Source organism: Gasterosteus aculeatus, chromosome 12, assembly GCF_964276395.1.
Source record: "Gasterosteus aculeatus chromosome 12, fGasAcu3.hap1.1, whole genome shotgun sequence".
NCBI lineage: Eukaryota > Metazoa > Chordata > Actinopteri > Perciformes > Gasterosteidae > Gasterosteus > Gasterosteus aculeatus.
In genome coordinates, this window is record NC_135700.1 from 22,498,707 (window position 1) to 22,523,575 (window position 24,869).

Consider the following 24,869-nt stretch of genomic DNA (forward strand, 5'->3'; position numbering starts at 1 on the left):
TGAAACCGTTAACAGACAGCGGGACGTGAGGGAGGGTTTTAAGTGCCGAGAAGAAGATCGGGTGATTTAGACCGGTTACATGTTACCAAGGAAGCGAGCACTATGCACTATGTTGCTCGACATATTAATTGCATATTAAATACATTCAATAGATGGAAAAAAAAAACATTTTAAAGTATTTCTTACTACTATCTGTCACGGTGGAGATATTTCTACCAACAGTAGGTTTGTTGGAAGTGATGAGTGCTGGCAGGTTAAAGCCCCGGCACCCGCTCATATCACTTAGGAGGCAATATGTGTGCTGTACTGCTGTTAACGCACCAGTCATCATTTTGTTTTAATGGAAACTCTACTCCTGACATTTGGCCCCAGGGGTTCTGGAAATGTATTAGTCGTCACAGGCAAACCAGTCATAAATCTGAGAAAAAAGTGCTTTAGGGTCTAACTCGTTTAAATCCCGATGTGAGTATCTATCTCTAACACACGTGTGGAAGAGGTGTCTTGGATGTTTAAAGGAACGTTAAAGAAACTTTAAAGTGTTACCTTCAGGACTGCAATTTGATGGGGTGTGGTTGTGCGCGCCTTGAGTGATGTTTGCTCATTAAACTAACCAGATGTTTTAGTAAATTAGTCAAGCTTTCTTTTAAAAATGCCATGTTTGTAATTCTCAATCTGGAATAGGACAGATAAATAACATCATTCCCTTGGTCCAGATAAATAAACGGCGCTCTCATACTACGGAGATGTCCTGCAGCTCCACTGTGACCTTGAGTACCTTGTTTCTTCTTTTACAATTATTACGCACTCAGAATGAGTGTGGTTGATTTGAAGCGTGGTTATCGGATCAAGATACATCTTGTGATTACCTGCCAGAGCATGAACAACAAAAGGAGATCTTCCCTTTTTTTCCTTTCTCCAGCTAGAAGCTGCAGCATCTAAGCAAAGTTTGAGCACCTGGTGGATGAACAACTTTGCCAAACGCCCGCAGCTCTATTGTCGTCATAAGGCACAAATTGCATGTCCCTTTTTTTTTCTCTTTATCTCCTTCTTCCCCCCCCCAAGTCCCGCATTCCCGTAGTCGTCTCAAACACCACCATTGTCTACACCACCCGGCGCTTGTCCGTGGGATCCGCTCTTTCATCTTGAATGTCGCTTCGCGGCGCCGATAACTCTGGGGGACCTTTTGTTCCTCCGTCTCTCTTCTGCAGCACGGCAAACCCAGAACTCCTTGCAACGGCTTATTGTTTGCATCACACGGCACGCAACGAAATGTCACGCGGTTTAAAAAAAAAAAAAAAACATTATTTTTCACTTGAATGTGTGAGACGTATAATTTCTTATCACTCTCAATTATGAGGTCTGCTTCGGGGCGACTTAGTTCCATTTTAAAATCCTCGGCTCCCTCTTGCACGCTGTGCTGCTGCATATTATCGTTGGGCCAAGTGGGAGCGCGTTGGCCCGTTGGAACGGCATATGGGCGGGTCTCGCAGAGACGAGGCCCCGTTCACGCCACTTCGTTCCTCCTGGGAGATCCATATTTGTGCAACCCGATGCTCCGTGTGAAGGCGCTAGCTGAGTGGCTCAGTTTAACGGGCCTCACGGCAGGAATATTGCTTGTGGGTCAGATGCCCGCTGCTAATGATTAATGAATTCCACGAGTGTCCTAAGGGACGGTGGTCCATCCGGCTGTTCATCTCGCTGCAGAATTATACTTCATACATAAACATGCTGGAAGCTGCATGCCGCAACAGCAAAACAAAGGAAAAAACGCTTGATGTGGTTGAACTCAGTTCGGTTGAGTTCACTAACTACTGGGATAGAATTATATATATTTCTGGCGTAAGTGCTTTGATTAAACTACTGCATGCCGGAGATTTAAATGATTTTTTTTGGTATTGATTTGCGCCATTGGGGCATACAAACAGTGTTGTTGCTGCGGATGATTAAACTCAAGGTTCACTGAGGAGCTAACGTTATAATTTACCGTTAGCTAATACTCATTAGAAAGCAATTGAATGGAACCTCGGTTCGTTAGCCGTTAGCTACTAACTCCAGTCATTTTCAACAGTTTGTTAACAATGCAGTATTTCGAGAGACTGCCCACCTTTGGATTTAAAGTGACATGATCATCATGTCATCAAGTCTGCTAGGAAATGTAAAGTATAAAGATAAAGTCAACTCTGAATGAAACCCGTGAAAGCTACGCCACCGTCTGGCTAACAAACCCACCAGGTGTAAAACAAAATACATCATTGCGATCCCTTTGATCCAAAGGGATCACAATAGATCAACCACTGATTTCTTGTAAAGTGTGAAAAAGAAAAGCCTTTTTTTCCCCCATGTTGCCAGTGCTCCCGTTATCTTAATTATTTTATTTAAAAATAAGCGAAATAGTCTTGTGAATCTCACTTTGATAAAAACACACAGTTGGTTCAGTGCCAGTGAGAAACCCTTGATAGACTTAAAACTGTGTTAAGAAGTCGGAAACACTGAAGTATCACTGCCCTGCAGAAATGTCAGACGCAGTTATGAGGCCACTGTACTGCGGTTGAATGTTAATTAGGTGGTGATCTGATGTGTTTCAGATTTGTCCTTGGATAACATGAAATACACACTGTGCATAATGCAAAACCTAAAAAAACATCACTGATCAAACTCTTGATATGTCAGATCTTTTTCCTCGGGTTTGTTTTTTTGTCCTCCTTTAAAGTTTTTCTGGTTGATATTTTTTATCTGATGTGTTTTCCGTTGCACATGTATTCAATCCTTTTAAAATAAACTAGAATTTTCTTTTGTGGAATCAGGCTTCAAACAGTGTGATTAAAACATACCGCCGCTTCAGATGGTTCTGATTTTTGATTCTTTGTTCATTTATAGTGGTTATTAGCGGAATAAAAATTAAGATAATTTGCAGTACCAGTCAAAAGTCTGGACACACTTTGTCATTCAATGAGAATTTGTGACTAGACGTTTGACGCGTACTTTACTGTATATAAATCTTTGTTTACAGCGTAATGGATCACATTTGAAAGGATTGGGCTTGAATGCATCATGAAGTAGCTCCCTGCTAAACACAGCTGTGCAGTGCAAATTTGTAAACGTTGACTGATTGCAAACACGTCTCTCACTGCAAACTGTGATCATTTAATAAAGAGGGAATTGATATTAAATGATTCGCTGAGTGAAAAATGAAAGACTTTGCTTAACAATGAATCAGCAGTCGGCAGATAACGAAGAGAAATTGCATCTTTGATAAAGTGAGATGAAGATAAATAAAGACTCTACAGTACCTTTGCTCTCAAGAACAAGATCTGTCCTGTCAAATTAGTTTTTATTTTTTTACGAGGATCCATTAAGTTAAACCGCTTTGCCAGAATATCGGTCCGTAAATAGATGCACATCTCAGCAGCCAACCGTAAAGCATTGAAATCTCACCGCGATGCCAAAATACTGTGCTTCATCCAGAGAAAAGTAACCAGATATGTCACAACAGATTAGTCCGCCCACCATCCAACCTCCTCCAACACCCACACACGGTGCCGCTCTCACATCTCGTCTTTATCCCCCTGTCTTTTTTGTTTTTTTTTAAATCCAATGGATTTGTGTGATGGGAATACTAAAAACCTCAACCTGAACATTACTTTTAAGAATATTCAGTCTTCTAAAAACATCATTCGTCCAGGTGTAAGCTGTTTTTTTTGGGGCTCGGCTTTTTGTTTCCTTCGATCGAACCAACCAAGACGACGCATTTTGGGTGAAATTGGAGGCCAGACAGATCGCGTGGCGCTCGCATTTGCAGTGTTACAAACTATACCTTTGTGTCGATATTCCTGCCCACTTTTATTGGGTTGGACATTTTATGTGTGTTTTTGTCTTCCCGCTTTTATAAGAATACATTCAAGCAACCTTTTATTTCTCATCCTCACACCACAGAAAACAGCAGCCATCCTGATCCTCACCAACAAATTGCCCGAACATGTTGATGATCTGTAAGCAGCTCTGCTGCAACAATGTGATCGAACTCGTCTTACATCATCCGCTCACTCTGCCTGAGGGAAGTGGCTGTGCCCTTATGGAAGCAACAGAACCCTCCCCGAGTGTAATGAAATGCCACTTCTTCAGTCGCCCCTTTTAACGAGACAAAACAACGGTCGCAAAGAGCCGCGACTGTCGTCTTGTCGTGAGTGCATCGTCACAATGTTCCGTTCTTTTTTTTCGCGACGCTTCCCGAAAAACCCCCGTGAATGCTTTCATGTTTTGGAGGAACTTCAAAATTACTGCCATCGTTTTACTTTGTTGTATGACCTAATTCTGTCAAAACATTCCAGCATAGACAGAGAGTTGTAGATAGAAATGGCAGTTACTTTAAACGCGTTCTCCCTTGAAGGTGAAAACTTATTGTGCTTATTACCGAGTATGAGTGACGAAAGACATTTCAGAAATGTGAATATATAAAATAATGTGAATAAATAGAGAGCGAGCGGCAGTATACCTGCAATAAAGAACAATTTGAGGTGGATTGGTGTGGCAGGTAGTTTGTGTTTACTTCACACGGTGGTCGATACATCGTCGTATGGCGTAGAAGTGACACTAGAGCCACGACCTTGTGACAACGTTGAAGGATAATGAAACAAACAGTATTCACAGACATCCTTAGTTTTTGGCAAACATTTCCCCCGTGTCAACGGGCCGGGGGTCGAACTGTCCAACCTTGTGATAACAGGATGACATGTAAACAATGCCCTTCTCATTGTGCGTTCGGTGTGTATTAAAGCAATAAGGTACGAGAGGTCCAGTAATGCAACAGTTCGGGAGTCTTTTTAGGCCCGACAATCCACGAACTGTTACGTTATTAAAGATAAAGTACTGCTTCAAGTACTGCTACCTTATTGCCTTATTATACCTTGTTGCTTTTAAGTAAATAGCTGCCTTTCAGCACAAAATAGTTGTAGCCACCAAACGTTGTGTATCTCATTTCAATAGTCTGGAGAACAAATAGTTCCTGTACGTGCATGTAAACAGCATCAGGTCCCGCACCATCTCGTTCATTCACACGGCGGATGACGTCCACCTCAATTGTCCGGTTGGCAAAGCTCGCATTGCCCCAAACCGATCATTTGTGGGATTTACAGGTTTTTTTTTACGGCGATCGTCACAGAGGTAAAAGGTGAAATGCCAAATCTAACCTGCTACTTAGAGTGCGCAGTGATACGGAACGCTCGGGTCAATGTGAACAGCACCTGCACGTCACCGCTCAATAATGTACCCACTCTGAACCAGTCAAAACGCCGTATTATGAATATGTTTAAACTATCTTCATATCGCGTCAGCGATCACTAAATGAAATTGCTATCCAATCGTTTCGTTCAGTCCAACTGGGTTTACTGGCGGACCACCTACCCTCACCCACTCAATTCTGAATAACTGTCTTGCTGTCGCTGTTTTCTCCAGTGTTACCGAACCCGAGCTTTTCAACATCCAACACAAATCTGTGTGTTTTCACGTTAATATCCAGCACAGTCTCACTCCAATGTGTCTACACTCTGAATCATGTTACATGCATAATGTCTTCTCAGAAGTCAGATCTTCACAGGAAAATATTTGTAGGAATGGATTGTGTTGTTAAGGATCCTCTTTCACATTCTCGGGTTCCTATAGATTTCTGCGCCTGCATTTCCCGCGATGACGTTGCTGAGTCCACTGGAAATGGACCTCGCGTAGGACTTCACCTCGCTCTGACTCGATGGCGGGATGGAGCCCACTTTTTACACGGGATCCCGTGCTGGTTTTCTTTATCTGGTGTTTTTCTGTGCATCGAGGCAATGCAGAGTGATCCATTTGTTTGTGTTGCGCCTGTGCCAATATCTCAATCAACGCATGTGCGGTTGACTGATTCATTCTTCATCTGATGGAAATCGTTCATTTACTTGTAAGGATCTAATTGATCACAATACGTCTCTTTTAGCAGTTCTTCTAGGCCTTATATCACCAATGCACTCCTTGGAATTGATTTCTAAATTGTTGACAGCGCATGAGAACCCCCAGATGCAGCTACCTGTCAAAGAGGAAATATGAAGTCCTTGGGCGTGTACATTTCTTCCTGCTTCATTATTTACTGGCGGTGCCTTTTTAGTTCTCTCCCCTTTGGTTATTTCTCGGCTGTGTTATAAATCATAATCCAATCCCCTAAAAGCCGCGGTGGAAACAGTCAACATTTCTCTTCCACATAACGATGGCCCTCCTCGATGGTTTCAATATATTTATCAACAAATTGGTTACACAGCCCGCAAGTTGTACATCGAGTTCACCCGCATTAATTCAAAATGTCCTGACTCAAATTATAAACCGGAGCGTTAATTAATCAAATTTGGAATATTCAATAGGTGAAGCTGACTCATTTTTAATTCTTAAATGATTTGCTGTCTGTCCTCGCAAAGCCGTGGCCGCGAGTGCGTTTCAGCTGGCAGTGAGTTGCTTATTTTCGTAATAATGAATAAACACTCATCATTCCTCCGTAGCAGCATCTTTTTGTCTTCTTCTCGAAGGGAAACCGGTGATTACATGACTCAGTAATTCCTGGCTGCTTGTCTCTCTCCGTGAGCTCAGAGCGCAGCTGCGATCGCGTGGCCTGCAGGACGAAAACCACGGTATGAATAATATCACATCCCTTCCACGTTCCTACCAAGCGGCTCCCTGCACTGGACTCCACCAGCTTTCTGGACATGTCTCGAGTGCAGCTGCAGTGAGGCGTGGAAATGAAACAGAAATCTTCATCAATCAGCACATGTGGCCGGTTATGGTGGCAGCCCAGTAGGAATAAATAAAACGGCTTGCTTTATAGTGTTCAACAGTCCCGCAGGGAAAAGACCACCACGAGAGGAAAGAGTAAGGTTTTTTTTTCTCTTGTATAAAAACCAGTATCCTAAAATAAGTTGTGCTCTGTCTCGCTGTTGTCAATCATTTTGCCTTTTGCCCTCAGGCTGTCTTGCGTTGTGCGAGTGTGTGAAGTTATTATTAGATCATGCGATTGCTTGTGTGAGTGCATCCATGATCGATTGTGCGTCTCTGTGTCCGTCCACAGCAGATCTCACATTCTGCTGCAGTCCACTCCATCATGTTTGGGTGTGTCCACGTTCTCCAAACCTCTCTTTGTGCCGGTTTAGTCCTAATAGTTAGGACTCCGCGTTACTGCAATCAGTCGATATAACGTTATTCCACTAAGAATTTAGAAACACATTTGATGGAAATCGTTAAAAATCTAATCATGACCCACCGATTGAAAATAATCGTGAATATTGAGACACAGTTATGCCGTTCCTTTTTATTGACGTAAACATTCCCATGTGTTGTAGGAAAAAATAGACTTCAATAATTGTATGGTGTTATTAGGGGACGGATCGGAGGCGATCGGGGGACGGATCGGAGACGGGCAGTGTGGACGTCCGTGTTGATTTGAAACGAGGGGGGGCGTGATGGTGTGAGACGCGCCAGTAATAAAGCCGTCTGACACACTGGTGGTCTCGGCGGGGGGTTAAATGTGGGTTGTATTCATCACTCACGCAGTCAGAAACACCTGGCGGAGATCAGTGGCCCAATGAGCCGGTTCTACTTTGAGCTGGATTCCGTCTCCGCATCGTTTGTGTTGTTCCCGTTTTTTCCTGTCTCTTAGTCCTACTGGGTCTAGACCTGGCGTGTCCAATGGGCCGGGCGGTCTCTCTCCTTTTTAGAGAAAAGGCGTAATAGAAAGAAATGAAATGCCTGACGGGATCCACGTGGCCTTGTTATCCTAATTAAGATTGCACAGACAAAGAGCATCTTACATTATTAATTAAAAAAAAAAAGCGCCTGGCTAGTTGGTGTTACGATGCCTCGATCAGATTGCATCACTCGTGGTTTAAAGCGGCATTTGGCCGTAAGTGCAAACGTATGTCTGAATTTTATTGACTCTCACGGGCGTCTTAACCCTTTTAGTACATTTCTCATCACAACTGCTGACACAACTTCTAAATTGCAAAAGCTGCTCACGGTGCTGTTTTCTGTTGAGGTCAAAGGGCAGCCGACTGGTTACGCTATGAAGCCAAGACGGATGCGAGTCGAACCAGGTGTGGCTATTTACACGCGTAAAATCTGACGAGATCTCTACACATTTGCACAACACCGTAGATCCACGCCATTCGGACAAGTGTGTTCGGGACGTCTAACATTACATCCAGTCCCCGAGTCCCCCTGTATGACATTGTGTGATCCCGATGATACCAACATTAAAACAAGTGAGGTATTCAGAGAAGTGTGATTCACTTTGTGCCTCGTAAGGAAAGCAAGGAGCTCTGTGGACTAAATTCAAGACAGTAGAGCCCCTCTCAGCAGCGTGTCTTCAAATTCATTCATTCTATCGTGAATTAGATTATGAAATAAGCAGCCAGTAGTATAAAATGTTTTTTATTTTAATAGAATTTCCATCTGCCCATCCCATTTAAACAAGTATTTAAAGAGTTAATGAACATATTATCTTCAGAGCAGACCTTGACTGTGAAATTAATTAGACAACATAAAGTCCCTATGGCACAAAACTCCATTTAATGCATAAATATCGGGTAGTGCTCAGCTAAAAGCTGGAAAATGGGTTACTTAAGGCAAAAAATGAGTAACGTCAGCGTTTTTCTGATCAACCAGTGACAAAATCACCTCAGGACCGAGTGCTCGCACCCGCCGACCTGCCAAGTGGGCAAACAACCTTTTTTTTTCCACTTAATGACAAATTGTCAATCCGATAACTTTCTAGAGTAGTCTCTTTTTTTAGTTTAGTCACATCAAAAACACTAACTCAAGCAGAATCTGCTCTTTAGATCGTAATATTTCCAAAACTCACAGCCATTAAAAGCGTCACTATTGTGCCATAGCATAATGTACAGGGAACGAATAAAATACAGAAAGAATATGTATAGCTGAACATGTTAATACATTTAATGACACAGCTCCTTTGTTGGCAGAATGGAGCACATACTGTAGAAATGGCTCATTGTTCTTTTACTCAGTGTGTTAACATGCACAGATTCTCAAATGGACTGTTACCAGGTTAATAAATGATGCAACTGATATGTCTTTAAGATGAAGCCCAGTGGACAGTGTGTTTGATCCGTGATAAGTAACGGAGGTACGAGTTTTTGAGTTTTCTTCCATGTAAAACATCAAGGCCTCCAAATGATTGTTAATAGAAAACTATAAAAACATGTAAAATCACAATCCATAAATATTTTAAGAACATGACATTTTGTTATAATCTTACACCTTTCTCTAAATAGTAAGAACTGTTCCCCCAAACTGTTACTTAACACTTATAATACTGTTATTTTCCTCTCCCAACGTTCTATGTATACATTTTTATTTCAAACACTTCTTTATTTTCTTAAAATATACCTATATTCTTTACATATATTTTTTAATTTACCCAATATCACTCGCGTCATAAGACTGAATCGTGGCTCGTTGCGACATTATACATCATTCAAGAAAACAGAACGTGGGTTATCGTGCTTTGAACATCAATCAAAGCAAGAGACAACATTAAAATCACGACAAGATATTTGTCTTAACTGGTGCTAATGGAGAGATTGTATCTGTGCACTGACACCCTTCCAGACATCGACCCGCCTTTCACGTTCATTTTTGTAAATCCAGCAGCTGTGACCCATGTGCTTTATTTCAACCTTCACCTCAATTTGGTTAAACGGAATAAGTGGGTTGTTGTGTGCATGTTAACATACTGATTGAGTATTGCCAATACAAATTTACAGAAATTTTCATTTCAACATTTATTTTTAAAGACTCGACACCCCAAGTAAAAAAACAAATTAAAAGTCAAGTGTATATCGTCAAGATGCTTTTGCTGCGCTGCCATTTCTATCGCTCATCAACTTGAGTACACGTTTGAAGCGAAGATAGTATGCATCCCAACCGCAGTTTGTAAGATTGCATCCATTCAAAGTTCACATGATTTTCATGTTGAATTGTATGGCCGCCTCGGTCGGACTGGGCTCCTCTGGCTCGTCTTTAGGCGGCACGTACTCAACCTCTATACTTGTTGTTCTATTTTGTTTCCCTCGACTCCAGAGGAATAATATCACAAGACAGAAGAGGACGACTCCGAGGAAAGAGATAAATCCCATGGTGGTTGCGATAATGAGGGTCTTTATATCAAATGGAAATGGAACTGAGGCCCTGGTCACATTTCCACCTTCGTCGCTGGGCTGGTTTGAAATGAAGGCGAACGTCTTGTTTGGCTGGTGGGGCCAGTTGGGGGAGTAGCTATGCACAAAAAGGTGAGCGGCTTTGGTGTCGTTGCCTGCTGCGTTGCTCGCGATGCACAAGTAGGTACCGTTGTCTTGGATCTGGGCGTAGCGAACCTCCAATGTGCCCTCATTGGACACAGAAAGTCTTGACCCCGCAGTTTTGGTGGTGATGTAGTCCTTCTTGGGGGATAGCCACATTATCACAGGGACTGGATCGCCCTCAGCTTGGCAAGTGAAATGTACCGTTGTTCCGTCATCCACATGGCTTTCTTGGACCTTGTAATCCATAATCTTTGATTTCTGGCAGGTGAAATAGTCAGGAGGGAGAATGTCCGGGAAGTCCTTGAACTCTTTTCCTTGAACAACCTCTGGTGAAGCGCACATCGGCTGTTGTCTGTTGAAGTTGAGCCTCCACCGCCGGCGGAAGACCCAGAGCAAGCGGCAGTCGCACGCCAACGGGTTTTCGTACAAAGCCAGAGTCTCCAGGTTCCCCACGGAGTGGAAGACGGACTCCTCCAGGGTGCTCAGGCTATTGCTGGATACGTTGAGCACACGGAGGTGGTTGAGTCCCCGGAACGAGTAGGGCTCAATGGCATCCAAATGCCCACCCGCCAAATGAAAAGCCTGAAGCTTCTGGAGATTGAACAGTTTGTTCCCTTCCACGGTACGAATGGGATTGAAAGACAGATTCAAAAAGCGGAGGTATCTGACGTGGCTGATGGCTTGGTAGGGGATGCCGGTAAGACTGCAATTTGTGACGGACAATGATGTGAGGTTCAGCCCAAACAAGCATTTTCCGGTCATGGTCTCCAGAGCGGGCATTTGGGAAATCTCGAGCACTCTGAGCCGATACAGCCTCTTGAAGGAGTAATCCTTTATGACGGTGACGTTGAGATAGCGTAGTCGCAGCGAGAGCAGGTTATGAAGATGGCTGAGGGCGTCAGTGGGCACTGAGGCCAGATTGCATCCCTCAATGTTGAGGCTTTCAAGGTTGCTTAGGCCGTGAAATGATCGAGGCGAGATGAATACTAGGTCGTTGTCACCGACCTCCAGCGCCTTCAGGTTGTACAGCTCCTGGAACATATAATCAAGGAGGATGACAATTTTGTTTTCGCTTATATCCAGTTGAGTGAGGTTGGTCAGGCCTGTGAACACCCCCAGCTGAATGAGCTTGAGCTGGTTGTTGCGCAAGCCAAGAGTCCGAAGGTTCATAAGGTTGACAAAGGCCCCGGGCTCGATGGACGAAATAGTGTTCTCGTTGAGCTGCAGCTCCTCCAGCTGAGGGTAATCGATGAACTCCTCGGTTCCCACCGTTTTCAGGCGGTTCTTGCTCAGGTCGAGCACCCTGGTTTCGGTGGGTATGCCCTCGGGGAGGGCTGCCAGTCGCCGTCGGTGGCACACGACGGAGCGCTCCTGGCCGTTGCAGTCGCAGCGGGAGGGGCAGCCAGTGGTGGATCCGGAAAGAACGGTGCCAAGCATGAGGATCAGGATGGGCTGCCAGCATGCCACCAAGTAGCTGTGCCCCCCTGCCTCGCCCAACACCATCCTGCTGCTTACCTGCAGAGACATGGAGAAAGAGGAGTGGACGTAAAAAAAAAAAAATTCCATTTCATTTCTTTTAAACAGATCGTCGAAGGTCTGTAAGATTAGAAAGTGGCCCCTATTCAGCCCATGATCACATTATGTCGTCAATAGTGCGTGTCCTTCATACAAAATGAACACACTCCTGAAGGCTTCCGGCAAGCAAAAGCGACCGTGAGTCTATTCACTGACACAGTTTCCATTTATTTAAGTATTAACCGTACAACCAAATAACAAGGATATGTTGTATTTTATGGTCCAATAATGAGTTTACTGAAACGCTTTCCTTACATTTAGTTCTCTCAAACGTCATTAAAATGGTTTTTAGTTTATAAAAACGCCGTGGCAGTTTGATGACCTGTTGCTTTGCCATTTCCCCAACGTAATCTACAAGATGAGCTGAATGTATTCGTCACACCATAAAAGAATCTAGAACTTTTGCAAAGTCAGTGAAAAAACACAATTCGGCTTTTATCTGCACACCTTTTAAAATGCTGCAAGTCTTTTCCCCTGCATAACATTTCATTATGGTAATTTCCCTCACAAGCAATGAAATCAGCCAATCATTAAAAGGACTTGGTCACACTATATAACCACCCTGCTGTGCTTCTGACTTCTGAGCACGCTGAAAACAATTACTGCCAATATCAGGGACACATTGTCTCCGCTCATACAGACCGTTTTTTAATTAGCATCCAAGAAAATGCCGCAGTACATCTTTGAATGGCTCTGTTACGTCCCCCTGACGTGATGCAGCATGCACTCTGTGTGTGTGTGTGTGTGTTTCAGGGCCGCCACGGCCCTCTCGGGTCCCCGACGAGCAAACCTGCGACGCGTCGCAGGAACGCTCCACATAAACTCCTCCTCGTGTCCTCGTGAAAAGGCCCTTTTTGTTTGCTGCGCCTCATGCAGCCCAGCTAAATACCAGAGTAGCGAGGTCAGTACTGTTTGTCCTTATTTCGAAAGGTTAGCCGAACTCTAGTTTCCAGTTAGTGGGGGGGGGGAGTTTTGTTTATTGTTTTGGCCTCTTGAGACCCTCATGTCCTCGCTTCGTTTTTTGTTGGGTAACTCGATGGTCAATAAATGTCACGGTTACTAACCTACGCTGGCTATTGCCAGTTTTCTTTCACCTTTTTGCGCTAAACAAATCTAGCGCTCGCTCGCATTAAAGCCTGTACCTTCCAAGCCTTTAAAAAGGCTGTAACGAGCTCCCTGAAATATTTGCAAACTTAACAGTTCCCGTGCCGCTGCCGAGCGCCTGACCTCCCGCTGACCTGAAACAGAGATTTCTGCCCAGCGCTGACAAATGAGAGAGAAGGCGGTTGTCAGAGGACTTTAAACCCCTATTTGATTTCGACTCAGGGGAACTTTAACCTGCTAAAACCTTCAAGCTCAGCTTCGCACATCAATCACGCGTCTTCAGTTGGAGCTGGAGGAACAGAGAAATCAGGCCCTGGTTTGTGCATATTTTCGGCATTTTTTTGCTGAGCAAAAGCAGGTGAACGCTGAAGCAAAAAATTGGTGGGATGTAATGAAGAAGTAGCGCGTTGCTTTGCTTAGGAGGAGTAATTAAATTCCACATTATTGTGATGTCATTAAACAATAAACCGTGACGTAAGGAAAATGTGTCTTTTCGATTTCAAAGAGGAAATCCCATTATGAGAATATAATGCAGTCTGTCAGAGTATTTATCATGCTTTCACACGTGGGCGTCGAACAGGCACCGCGTGTTCTGTCTGCAACTCATTCGCCGGGAAAAGTGTTTCGGTGGGAGAGCTTCGCGTTATCGCTGTGGTGCCATTTAGAAACCTCCTGTGAGCGTCTTACCTCGCTCCTCCAGCGTCCGAGGAATAAATTAGGCTTGACGTCGTAGCGCCGACTGATTCTTTCATTGCGCAGACAAACATTAAGAATCACTCTCGGGTGAATTAGAGCCGCGGGGGCTCGAGCAGTTGGGATTGTGGTCGGAGGAGTTCCAACGGCAGCGGTAATTGCGGCGTCCATTTTCACTTCCTCCGCGAGTGTTCTGCAGGCTGCATGTGACGGACTGTTCGGGGGCCTCGCGTAGAGCGTCGGGGGGGAAAAATAATAGTGAAAAGCTTAGGAACCTGTGGTTGCTTTGCTAACCAACACTCCAATCTGTCTTGCACGCAACTGCATTTTGCATGACTCGTGCAATGGGGATTGCAAAATATGTTCTAGAATGTTAATGTGAAAGCAGCACACGGGTTGCATGTTCATCGCAGTGTGATTTCATTCCATCTCCTCGCGTCGGCCCTGTGATTCAAACCAAAGCTCGCTGATGTCCTTGCGAATCAGAAAAAAAACCCTCAAATGCGGTCGGCGATCTGCTTACCAGAGTGGCATGCATGATTTATGATTCAGAGAGTAGTAAGGGCAGCGGGACTATCAGTGTAGTGGGGCCTCGCGGCTCGCTGTATCGCCACTTTGCGTGGAACTCGAGCTGAGATTCTGAAACGGAGAGCTGCCTCTCAGTTATTACGTTGTGTGCACACATACCGTTCTTACTCTTGCATTGGGGTCTGAAAAAAAGAATTGAAAAAGAATCCATTCTAGCACTCCATCCGTTGCCCTCTTTGTCCCCCTCCGCCTGATTCTTTCCATTTCTTTTCCTAAAGATTTTCGTGCATTGGAGGCACATGAGCATAGAAGCCTTTTGTCTTTTCTTTCTGCCCTTGCATTTTCTCCGCGGACCTCTCACCCTGTCACAGTCTCATCTCAACTGACTCATGCAAGTCATAACTCACTGAAGGTAACCAAGCTCTCTCTACTAAGCAGTTTGAAGCACTCACCGAGCTCCATGCGCTCGTGATGCATAATTTCCTCAAACGCTTTCACAAGGAAAACAAAGACCTGAAATATAATTGAAATGCTTTCCTGAGACGGAAGAAAAGGAGTGTCCCTGGCTGCGTTTTCTCCGCAGGCCTCTCAAAAGCATGTCTGTGTTCTCCACGAGGCTCCTGTTGCCTGGGATCCCTGCATCGCCTCCCACATGGCCTCGTGGTCTGATCCAGGAGAAAACCGAGGAGAGGTGTGCGCCGCTAACGGGTCAAAGGATCTCTGCAGGCATCAGTGCATATATATATATATATATATATATATATATATATATATATATATGTATGCATGTGTCCTTCTGGTCGGGGATATCTACATTATAAGGTGGAATCTGTGGCGTATTTGTGAACCATGTTCCTGTCGGATACTTCCAACCTGTGACAGCCGCCTTGAATCATCAATGCAGCTTGAGTTCTTAGAGCATTTCCCCTGGTATATTAAATAATTTAGCATTTTGTTTTCCAGAATGTGTGGGCAGGTTTTGGAAACTGGTGATGTGATTTCTATTTTTTTTTTTTGTTATAGCTGACAGATACTACTTATCACCATCCCGAAATATATCCTTATTTGCATTGTTTGTAATTAAATTACATCAGAGTTAAGGTCCTTTTTTTCATATGATAATACATTGTTATGAAATCATAAATTACAATATTGTAATACAAAAATCTGTTAACCAAACAAGCACAGTCAAAAGTTAAATTATCTTATACACCAGGGTTCTTAATTAAACAACAGAAAATTAAAGTATTCAAGTATGAAAAATGACGGCAATGTTTAGTTTTTTTACATTCGACTATGTGCCCCTACCACATTTTTTGCACCCCACACATGATAGTTGACGATGCCCCCCTGTCCCCCCGGGGAGCAATGAAGACTCATCTAATCAATGGGCAGAAATGGATCACAGAGGGTTTGGAGTCAAAGGAAGGGAAGCGAGGGGTGATGAATAGCGTTCGGCGACGACCCGTCCCGTGTTGTGGGCGGTCTGCGGGGACGCGGATCAACGGCGAGTCCTTCTGGCCGATTTCAGTTTTCACTCTGTTGTTCTGGTTTATTTGAGCAGCTTCACAGCAGTGAGACGAATGATTTCACACGTCGTGACGTAAGCGTGAACCTTCAGGAGCGATAACTGTTGTCCCCTCACTTCGCTAATGGTAAATAATAACTATCCTATTTTAAAAGGTTGCGTGTTGTTTAATGTTGAACGCCTCTTGGAATGAATATGTATTAGTCTGCTCGGAGATGGTTGTGATCTACGTAATACTGTAGTCTGAAAGTTTCTCTCACATTGAATTGAACACATTGGGACATTTGGCCAATACTCGTTTTTACTGAACAGAATCCCGGATGAAAGAATTCTGCTCATTATCTCCTCTCTTACACGTGGACTCATGTTGGCAAACATGCAACGTTTAGAGAATAGAATATGACACCAAAAACAAAGAGCTACAGCCGGCAAGCAAAAAGATGAAATGTTTGTGTTCACCTGACAAATTACAGGCAAACATTTTAAAATCCTGAAGCAAACAAACGAGAAAACCTCGACGTCAGCAGATAAAAGTGCTGATGTATCTGGGACGAGTCTCTTTTAGGAGACTAGTGCGGAATGCGCGTCTAAGCAGCTGATGTTTTCAGTGCTCTTTGCTTTATACTTTAATCATCAACATTGTATCTGCAAACCATTTTACATCCAGCCTCCAGATTCTCATGGGACGATGTCGACGGAAGCCACATATCTGCACACGCGACAGCTTTAACACACACCAACAGCTGCGACGTTACAACGAACCCCGGCGACCCGCCAAGATGATCAAACACTCGCAGGTTGAATATAGAGACACGTAAGAGCCACACCGACGGCTAATCTGTATCCTGCAGAGGAGCCAGAGGCGAGATACCAAGAAAACCCCATGAAAAACAAATCCTCCGTAGATAAAGGTAACAACCCCTGCAGGCCCGAGACGACGCAGCGTGGCGCCAAGCGTCGCCGCGCACGGCTCAACGTGACTCACCAGAGGCAGCAATGCTCTCCGGCGTATTCTAAGCGCTCAACACAACCTGCACTTACTTCGGAGGATCGATCCTAATTCCACAGAGCGGTTAATTGTTCATTGGTAGACTATGTGGAATTACCTGTCCAATGGTTGTATCATAGCTCATATGATTGTGCTTTACTAGTATTCAAAGTGCCTTATAATTAAAAACAGCTTCCTGCAGTGTTTGACTATGTTGTGTTCTTTAACCATCACCCAAACCAAAGTATTTTACACACAAGGATTACCGACAAGAAGAACCGCCAGAGCCAAACAATCAACGCGATTCATAATATCGGTGGTAAACTTACAAATGTGGACGTGGCTTCTTTTTAAACCTCTAAAATATTGATATGGCGCACAAGAGAGGACGAAATATTACCGTATTCAAAGAAATCACGTTGAAATGTGGTCTAAACATAGACGTCTTTTCAACGTCTTTTCAACCCAAAAATGCTCTTGTGAAAACAAGTTTTAAGTTAAGTTGGAAAATTTTAAATAGATAGCACACATGAGAAGATTTGCCCTTCCAAGCAGAAGTGCGTGAGAGGAAAATGAATCCCATGGACCACTTATCCCATCATCTAAGTCGGGTATCAGAACTTGGCCATTCTCTCCCAAAGCTTCTCGGTTTGACCGGTGACACTGAAGATTAACGCTTGCTAAGACGCTCTGGGACGCGCTGATCAGAGAAGCCCGTTCTCCACCTAAACTACTTAAACTAGACTGTGGTCAACGCCAGGCGGACACCAGCCAAGCAACTAATGCAACACTTAAATCTCAAAACTAGTCAAATCAAAGAAACTATGCGTGCCATCGTGTGAAAAACACACAGGAAATGTTGTTTCCCAGAGAATATCGCATGTGTGATCCGATCGGTCATGCAGCGCACGCTTCCTCAGACGGAGCGGCACACCTCCGCGGGACCAGCTGCGCGTTGGGAGGTGTCCCGGGGGGGTGCCGGGCCAACGGCAAAGTCGGGAGGAATTGCTTCCTCCTCACGTGTTCTTCCTCCGCACCGCTGATCCGGAAATAACCAGCGTTGAGATCAGAGGAGACCTCTCGTCTCCCGTGAGGTCAGTGGGCGAGACGGAGCCGTTTTTTTTTTTATGCCCAGCTCACCTTGGCCGCAACGTTGTTTCTTTAAGACGGTGTTTTTCAACCAGTGTGCCGTGAAAAAAAAATATCATTTTTTACATACGGTCACTTGCTAGGTGAAAAAAAAAAGAGCCAACTTGTGTGTTTGTGTGTGTCGTCGCGCTGTTGGTGGTGTGAAGGCTCAATACTCCCCTCTGCCTGTGGGTGGCGCTACGCAGCGTAATTAACAGGCAGATTTGCTGAGGCGACAATTTAAAAAAAGTGAGATTAAGATTAAGGCCGGCGCATGTTTCTGCGTCTGCGTCGACGCACTCGTTTCAATTCGTGGGTCTGCGCGTGTTGCAGAGCGATTCACCGCCAGAACAACAGGCGGAGTGACGTGTTTTTGTCGAAGACGACCCAGAGAGTCACGTCTATTTATTTATGTATCATAGACTTTATTGCCCCGTGCATCCACACTGCTGCTTTTCATCGCGGTCACATTTGTCCCGTATTTTCCTCCACAACTTTGTGCGCCTCTCGACCGGCAAACCGGCGTCTGCGGCGATCTCCCTCCGTGAATCCAACCCGCTTCTACAACCCGCCAATGACGGCTCGTAGAAACGCTCATATTTACGCATTTCTTCCGACAGAAGTTCTTAAATCTGATCCGTTTCTCTCGTAGACATCCTTCGTTTTAATAATGGCGGCGTCGGGCTGCGAAAGCGGAAACGTGAGACTCCGTAAAGGACGCAGTTAGCGGACCGATCGCAGGCTTGCGTCGCCTAGAAAAATGTCTCGACACGCGCAAGGACTCGAGGAGACGTGAAAAGCGACGCAAGGGACAACGTAGAAGCATAAACCAGGCTTTAGAGACACCTGGGCATAAAGCCGGTGCCATCTTGGCATCAGGATGATGTTAAGTTTAATAAAACACAACAAATGGAACACGCGTTTCCCTGATTTCTCAGAGTATATTATGCTCACGCTGAAACTATGTTTGGGATTGATTTTCATATCATCTCCGGTTGTTGGTGTGCCGGGATATTTTTTTTGGTGCCTTGACGCAAAAAAGGTTGAAAAACACTGACTTAAGAGATACGTTCAGAGTTTGCGGCACGTCAAAGCCAAGGTGGAATAGCGATGGTGGTCGAATTCTGTGTTTTGATTTGGACGGACCGGCGGTGCAGAAGAAGACTCTTAATCCATGAATTTTAATATGTGTATTCCTTATGGTCTTTGTGTTTTCGATCAATAAAGTTAGCATCTCAGAAATGAAACAAGAACAAAAAAAAAAAAAAAAAAAAAAAAGAATGAATAACCTCTCGCTCGGCAAACCACGCTGCTGTTTGGAGTCGATGGCTGGAGGCGCGGAAGGGATCTCTGAAGCACCGGCGAGCTGTGAGCCCACACCTACGGATCCGCCCTGAAGAAGACCCCTGCCGCGGCGCGTGGGCGCCTGCATGAAACACCTTTTACTACAATCCCAACTCTGGCCTTCATTGTACGTCGCGTGCACGTCAACGCTATGATCAGCATCTACCTTTTGTCGCGTTTCAGCCTTGGAGCTCATGTTTGCGGTGGTCTTGCTTACTGCACATAATGACCTGAGCTGAGGGTGAGTGAACTATTTCACCTTAGATGTCTTGGTATAATACGTCTGGATTTGATCGAAATAAAAATGAGTGCAGGTTCAGAGTGACGTATGGTGGAGATGTTGAATGGAAATGTGTTTGAATGTTGTTTCTCAGCAGTGTAATCAGGAGAATCTGGATTTTCATGATCCCACCTAAGGGGGGGGGGTGACAAAACATGAACAAATTGTATGTTTTCGAGCGTCCCTGGAACAACAAATAAACAGCATGCGTGATCTGATAGTTTTGCAATCGACATTAAAGCTGAATGTAAAGTAAACCTTCAAACAAAGCCAAAGCTTCCAATGAAGCACTGTGAATCACTGACGTTCATTACAAACGTTCCCGGGTCTTACGAATCCTTAAAGAGCGAGGTCTCTTTGGGGTACCGGGCGTTCGGCGGCCTTTGCCAGCCACTCGACGTCCGGGCGACTCCTTGTACTGGACAAACGCGCGCGGGGGCCCGGCAGCACACGACCAGCGCGGGGGGGGCTCCTGAGCCGCGAGCAGCTGCCCGCGCTTTGACTTTGGGAGGTCGGCTTGAGCCAGAGAGACCCGACCAGTCCGGCTCTGGTGGACCCGAACAATGAACTGGAAGCGGCAGAAAGCTGCTCAGTGGTGCTCAGGCTGAGCTCTTCATCATTCATCCGGCTCGGTGTGGATACAGAAAGCGGCGCGCGATGTTTGCCAGCCAAAGTTGCATTTTACATTGCATTAAATAGTAATATATATCAAGATGTAATTAACGTTGAGTTTTATTTCCTCCTGATGGACTCCTCAACAGGATGGGATCCCTCACAGGGATGTTCAAGCGGCTAAATGCTCCCGATCCTCATTCCAACGTTGGAAGAACCGGGAATGGATGATATTTAACCTGTTATACGGTCCCACTATGCAGATCTGCTCCTATGTTCATTGACAAAGTCTTCTCGGTGCTGGAAAAGAGGCTCCTGTCTTCACTAACACCCATTCCTCTTGAAAGTCAAGTAGGATCAGCTGGAAATGATTCCCTACTTGCCAGCAGGGATTAGACAATGTGTTGGACTGGAGACGAGCAAAGAGGGGTTGAATGAAACGCTAAAGGGAGTCTGACCTGAAACGAGCCTCTCCCGACTTTCTCCGAGCGTTTCGCACCAAATCACTTCACCGAAGCTTCGGTGCAAACATGAAGACCAAAGTGCCTCTGCATTTCTTTCACCGATGCGAGGAAAGTAATCCATTCGTTGTCTGTTAAATTGATTCCTTCCAAATTGTTTACCTCGGCTTCTTCTTTTCGAAAGAATGCATCAGCCCAGGTGATGATGAAGGAACAAAAATGACACATAGATCCCTGAAGCTAAAGCACAGCGGCGGGTTTATTTTAAACACCCGCCAGACGACATGATGGGTAAACTGAGGGGAGGGGAAGGGGCTCTTCGCCAGGTCTCCTCTGGGGTTAGTTTGCATCGTACAGGCGACCTCCGTCCTGCCGTCCTGCCGCCCCCCCTGACTGTGCCTCAAATCTAGCATGAAGCCGTTATTATCACATGGAAATGAGGAGGACTGTGACCTTCCAGGGTGCGTTTGAAGAAGCCCAAATGTCAGTATCCATCAGGGTCGCAGACGGACCCGGCTCTGGAGGACAGATAAACAGTGGCGCCCTGGATGATCTCTGGGCTCCTTTTTTCAGGAGCGTCGCAAGTGAACTGCTGTGTTGGTCGGAGCGCTCCGGCTGCGGCCCCAAAATAACCGCCATTACAGGCCGCAATCAAACAGCTGACAAATGCACCATAGGAGACCCTAGAAAGACTCCAGACGGAGGTCATCCTTCATTCTGCCTTCAGCCTGGTCGCCGTTTCACATATTCTGAGGTGCCGCATGAGAACAGCACAACGGCCTCATTTAATAAGGGTTCACCAATGGCAGATTCTTGTCCTTTTTAGTCGACGCCTTCGGTCGGCGAGGCGGTTTCCGTAACAAATCAAAGAAATCCTGATGTAGCGAACGTTTAAGTTCACATGACTGATCAGATGACTGTTGAATTTCAGTCACATGACTGATCAGATTGCCTCCCTGGACACACGGAGGTGTCTCATCCGTCTTTCTTTTGCTATATGAACCAAATGGGCAAACCGACTGCTGGTATTAGTTGCCCGTAGCAGCAGCTTCTGATGAAATTGGCTTCACGCTTGATAAGGAAACACGGCTATTGTTGCTCGCCCATTGGGCACAGCGAACCCTGGAACGAAACACGCCGCTCTCATGTCAAAGCACTTATTGCTTTTTTTTCCTCCAACAAAACGACGCTCGTTGAAACTTCCCGTCATTTGTCCCATTTGCCGTCATTCCATCTGAACCGGCTTCTGCAAACACGTTACCTCGACTACCTACTGTTAGGGAGAGCGGTCCAGTGGACATAAAGCGTGTCGACAACCCGCTTTGGTTTGTAATGGAAGGCTCCGCGGGTTCGCACGTGTTTGTGTTGTCCTTCCTTAATATTTAACTAGCATTAATAATTAAATAAATCATTAATAAAACAATCATCCACATTGGATCAGTCGAATGGATCAAGACTTACGAGCGCACAAACAGAACCCTTTGAGCCAAATCTCCCCCCCCGAGGCGTCGGCGAGTTCACCCTTGCGTACACCGCCTGAACGGGGCACCAGAACGTCTCCGGATCCCCTTCACTCTGCGTCGCCGTCTGCAGACTATTTAAATAGATCAACGCTAACTGGGGCGCGCAGACACAACTTCACATCAGTCGCATTCCGTCAAGCCCTCGGAGCAGCCTCAGAACTGCGCGCGCACGCCCCTTAAACAACAGGCGCGCTGCCGCTTCACCCGTTGGGCACCACCTGTATGCAGCTGTCATCTACTGTCAGTTTCTGTGCACAATCACAAGCGATTGCATTGTGTACGTGGGAGATGTCGACTTTACCTCCACCGCCTCTGCAGGCAGCTGCTGCCAGTTAAGAGAAAACAACTGACTGGTTTGTGTCCAGCTGGTGAACATAAAGTAGCATTTAGCTTCAGCAGCTAAATGCTACTGCAGGCAGATTGGCCTGTTTAAGGGCTAAACAGAGCTAGAATTGTATGAATATGTTCATCAGGGGGCATTAAAATACGACCGCTGAATGGGTCTGTTTTGTGATTTGACTGTTTTCATTCAATTTCATTAGCTAACTGCAAAAAAACTGAACATTTCCGTGAAACTCAAACAGATTTAAACGTAACACATGTTTACATATTTGTGTATCTTATATTGTTGGGTCTTGTTATGCAGAAGTATAAACCGTTTTCCCGTGTAAAGTGGCTTCAGTCACTCGTTTATATACAATATAATAAGATAGAAATATTAAATTATTTATTTTATTTAATTTAATATTTCTATCTTATTATATTGTATATAATGTGTATCTTTTTATTCTATTTTCTTCCCTGTACATGCTGCTGTGATACCCAAATTTCCCTCTTGAGAGATCAATAAAGTATCTATCTATCTATCAGTCAACGCGTGTCTCCACAACAGATGTAAATTGGTGAAATTCTGTTTGGAAAAGCTCGTTTCAGTGTGTCGCAAAATTGCCTTGAGTGCTTCTGAGCAGCAGATGTGCTCAAGCAGTGGCACGCATTAATAACTACCGAGAGGAGAAAAGAAAGATGGCAATAAGCTGTCATAACCTTGATTTCAGGGCCCCAATTAAGAGCTTAGTCTCGCTCACGAAGCCCCCACGTGGAGAGCAGCAGACCCTTCGCTGGTTGCTGTTCTGTGGGCTGAAGCGTCGCAGCCATGATTATGAAAACTCCAGCTTTAGAAATCAAACAGTGGGAGATTATTCATCCAGGCGGCATGCACCATCACCATCGGGCATCCTTCCCCCCCAACGACCACCCGTCAGCATCAACGCTGACACGTTTAACCATCTAACCTGTTGGCAGATGCAAAAGCCCCGGCACGGGCACCGGGGAAAAGAGGGAAAATAAATAACAACAACAACAAGAGCAGCGAAAACGACTGAGGAGGAGTGCGAGTCGAGATGAGTTGGCTGGCATTGGAATGAACGCGAATGTTACAGAGGGCAGATTAGGGATGGAACGACAAGAGGGGGGGGGGGGGGGGGGAGGGGGGGGGACCCCACAACACTCTCAGCCTCTCACTTTCAGCTGGGATACACATTTATATAAATGCATATAAGCCAGGCGTCCAATCACACAATGCAATGATCCCCAAACACCAAGAAGCAAACACCGGAGCCGCGTGCCGCACATCACCGAACCCCGGACGGCACCGCGCACATCCAGATGAAACCATCTGGATGACAAAGCACAAATGAGACCCCCCCCCCCACCACCACCCTCCTTTCCCACCCCTCTCCGTCCCATCCAGTTGCCCACGACGCACAATTGGCATGGTGACATGAATGTGCTCCCCGGTGATCCCGCTGCACCAGAATCAAATCATAAATGGGACCCGGCGGCTCCGCGCCGCGCGCGCACTTACCCGGACTGTCATGCAGAGAATTCTAATTCGGGCAGCTCCATGTTGCCACGGAAATTCAAAACGCCTCCGAAAGCATGGGGACGCGCGGGTGCGGGACCGGGTCGAAGCGGGGAGCGGGCACGGAGGGACGCGCGCGGGCGGCGTGAGTCCCCTCTCGTCCGTGGGGCATTTAAAGAAATGCCTGCGTCCTCTCCAGATGCTCTAAATGCGCGCGCGCCGATAGGCTGACGTGCGGGACGACGCGCGCCCGCGCGGCTCTGCTCGCACACGCGCTCACATGCACGCTGCACCTAGCGGGGAGGATGGAGAGAGAGAGAGAGGGGGAGGGAGGGAGGGAGGGGCGGCACGGGAGGGAGGGAGGGGGGAGGAGGAGCTGCAGTGTGGGTTGGGGGGGCTCCTCGCATCCTTGTTGACTGTAGTTCTCCTCCTTCTATTCATGGGGGCACCGGGATGATCCGGTTCGGCAGGCTGGGGAAACAATTAGTGCGCGTGGACAATGAAAGAAAGTAGGGGGGGGGGGGGGGGGCAGGAGGAGGGGGGCACTACAAGGATGTATGGAGCGACATTCAATGTCTGATGGTTGAATAAGGAGGGTTCTAGCCAGTATGAGGATTAACACCCCCCGCCCCATCACGAGAACTCACCTTTGCAGTGAGAAGCGTGAGGTGAGGGGTGGTGGTGGTGGTGGTGGTGGGGGGGGGGGGGGGGGTGTTAAGGTGCCAATGAGTATGTGTGGGGCTGGCCCAGGCATGCTGGCAAAGCCACACAAGCTCCACCGTCAGGGGGTGTTTGTGGGAGATTAGGGGGGGGGGCTTGAGGTCTTAGTGGAGCAGCAGGGGGGGGGGGGGGACACAAAGGGGGCCGCTGGCCACGGAATGAACCCCCCCCCCTCGTCACAAATCTGAGGCTT

General features: G+C 46.0%; 1 protein-coding gene across 1 annotated transcript; it reads right to left on the minus strand.

The window, feature by feature from the left end:
• Positions 1–8,423: 8,423 nt before the first annotated feature.
• On the minus strand, positions 8,424–24,271 carry lingo1b (leucine rich repeat and Ig domain containing 1b). Its single transcript, XM_040204323.2, has 2 exons — positions 23,960–24,271; positions 8,424–11,846 (listed from the first exon to the last, which is right to left on the minus strand). Exons 1-2 carry the CDS (start codon positions 23,969–23,971, stop codon positions 9,987–9,989), a joined length of 1,872 nt encoding a protein of 623 aa, XP_040060257.2. The 5' UTR covers positions 23,972–24,271; the 3' UTR covers positions 8,424–9,986.
• Between the last annotated feature and the right edge of the window lie 598 nt (positions 24,272–24,869).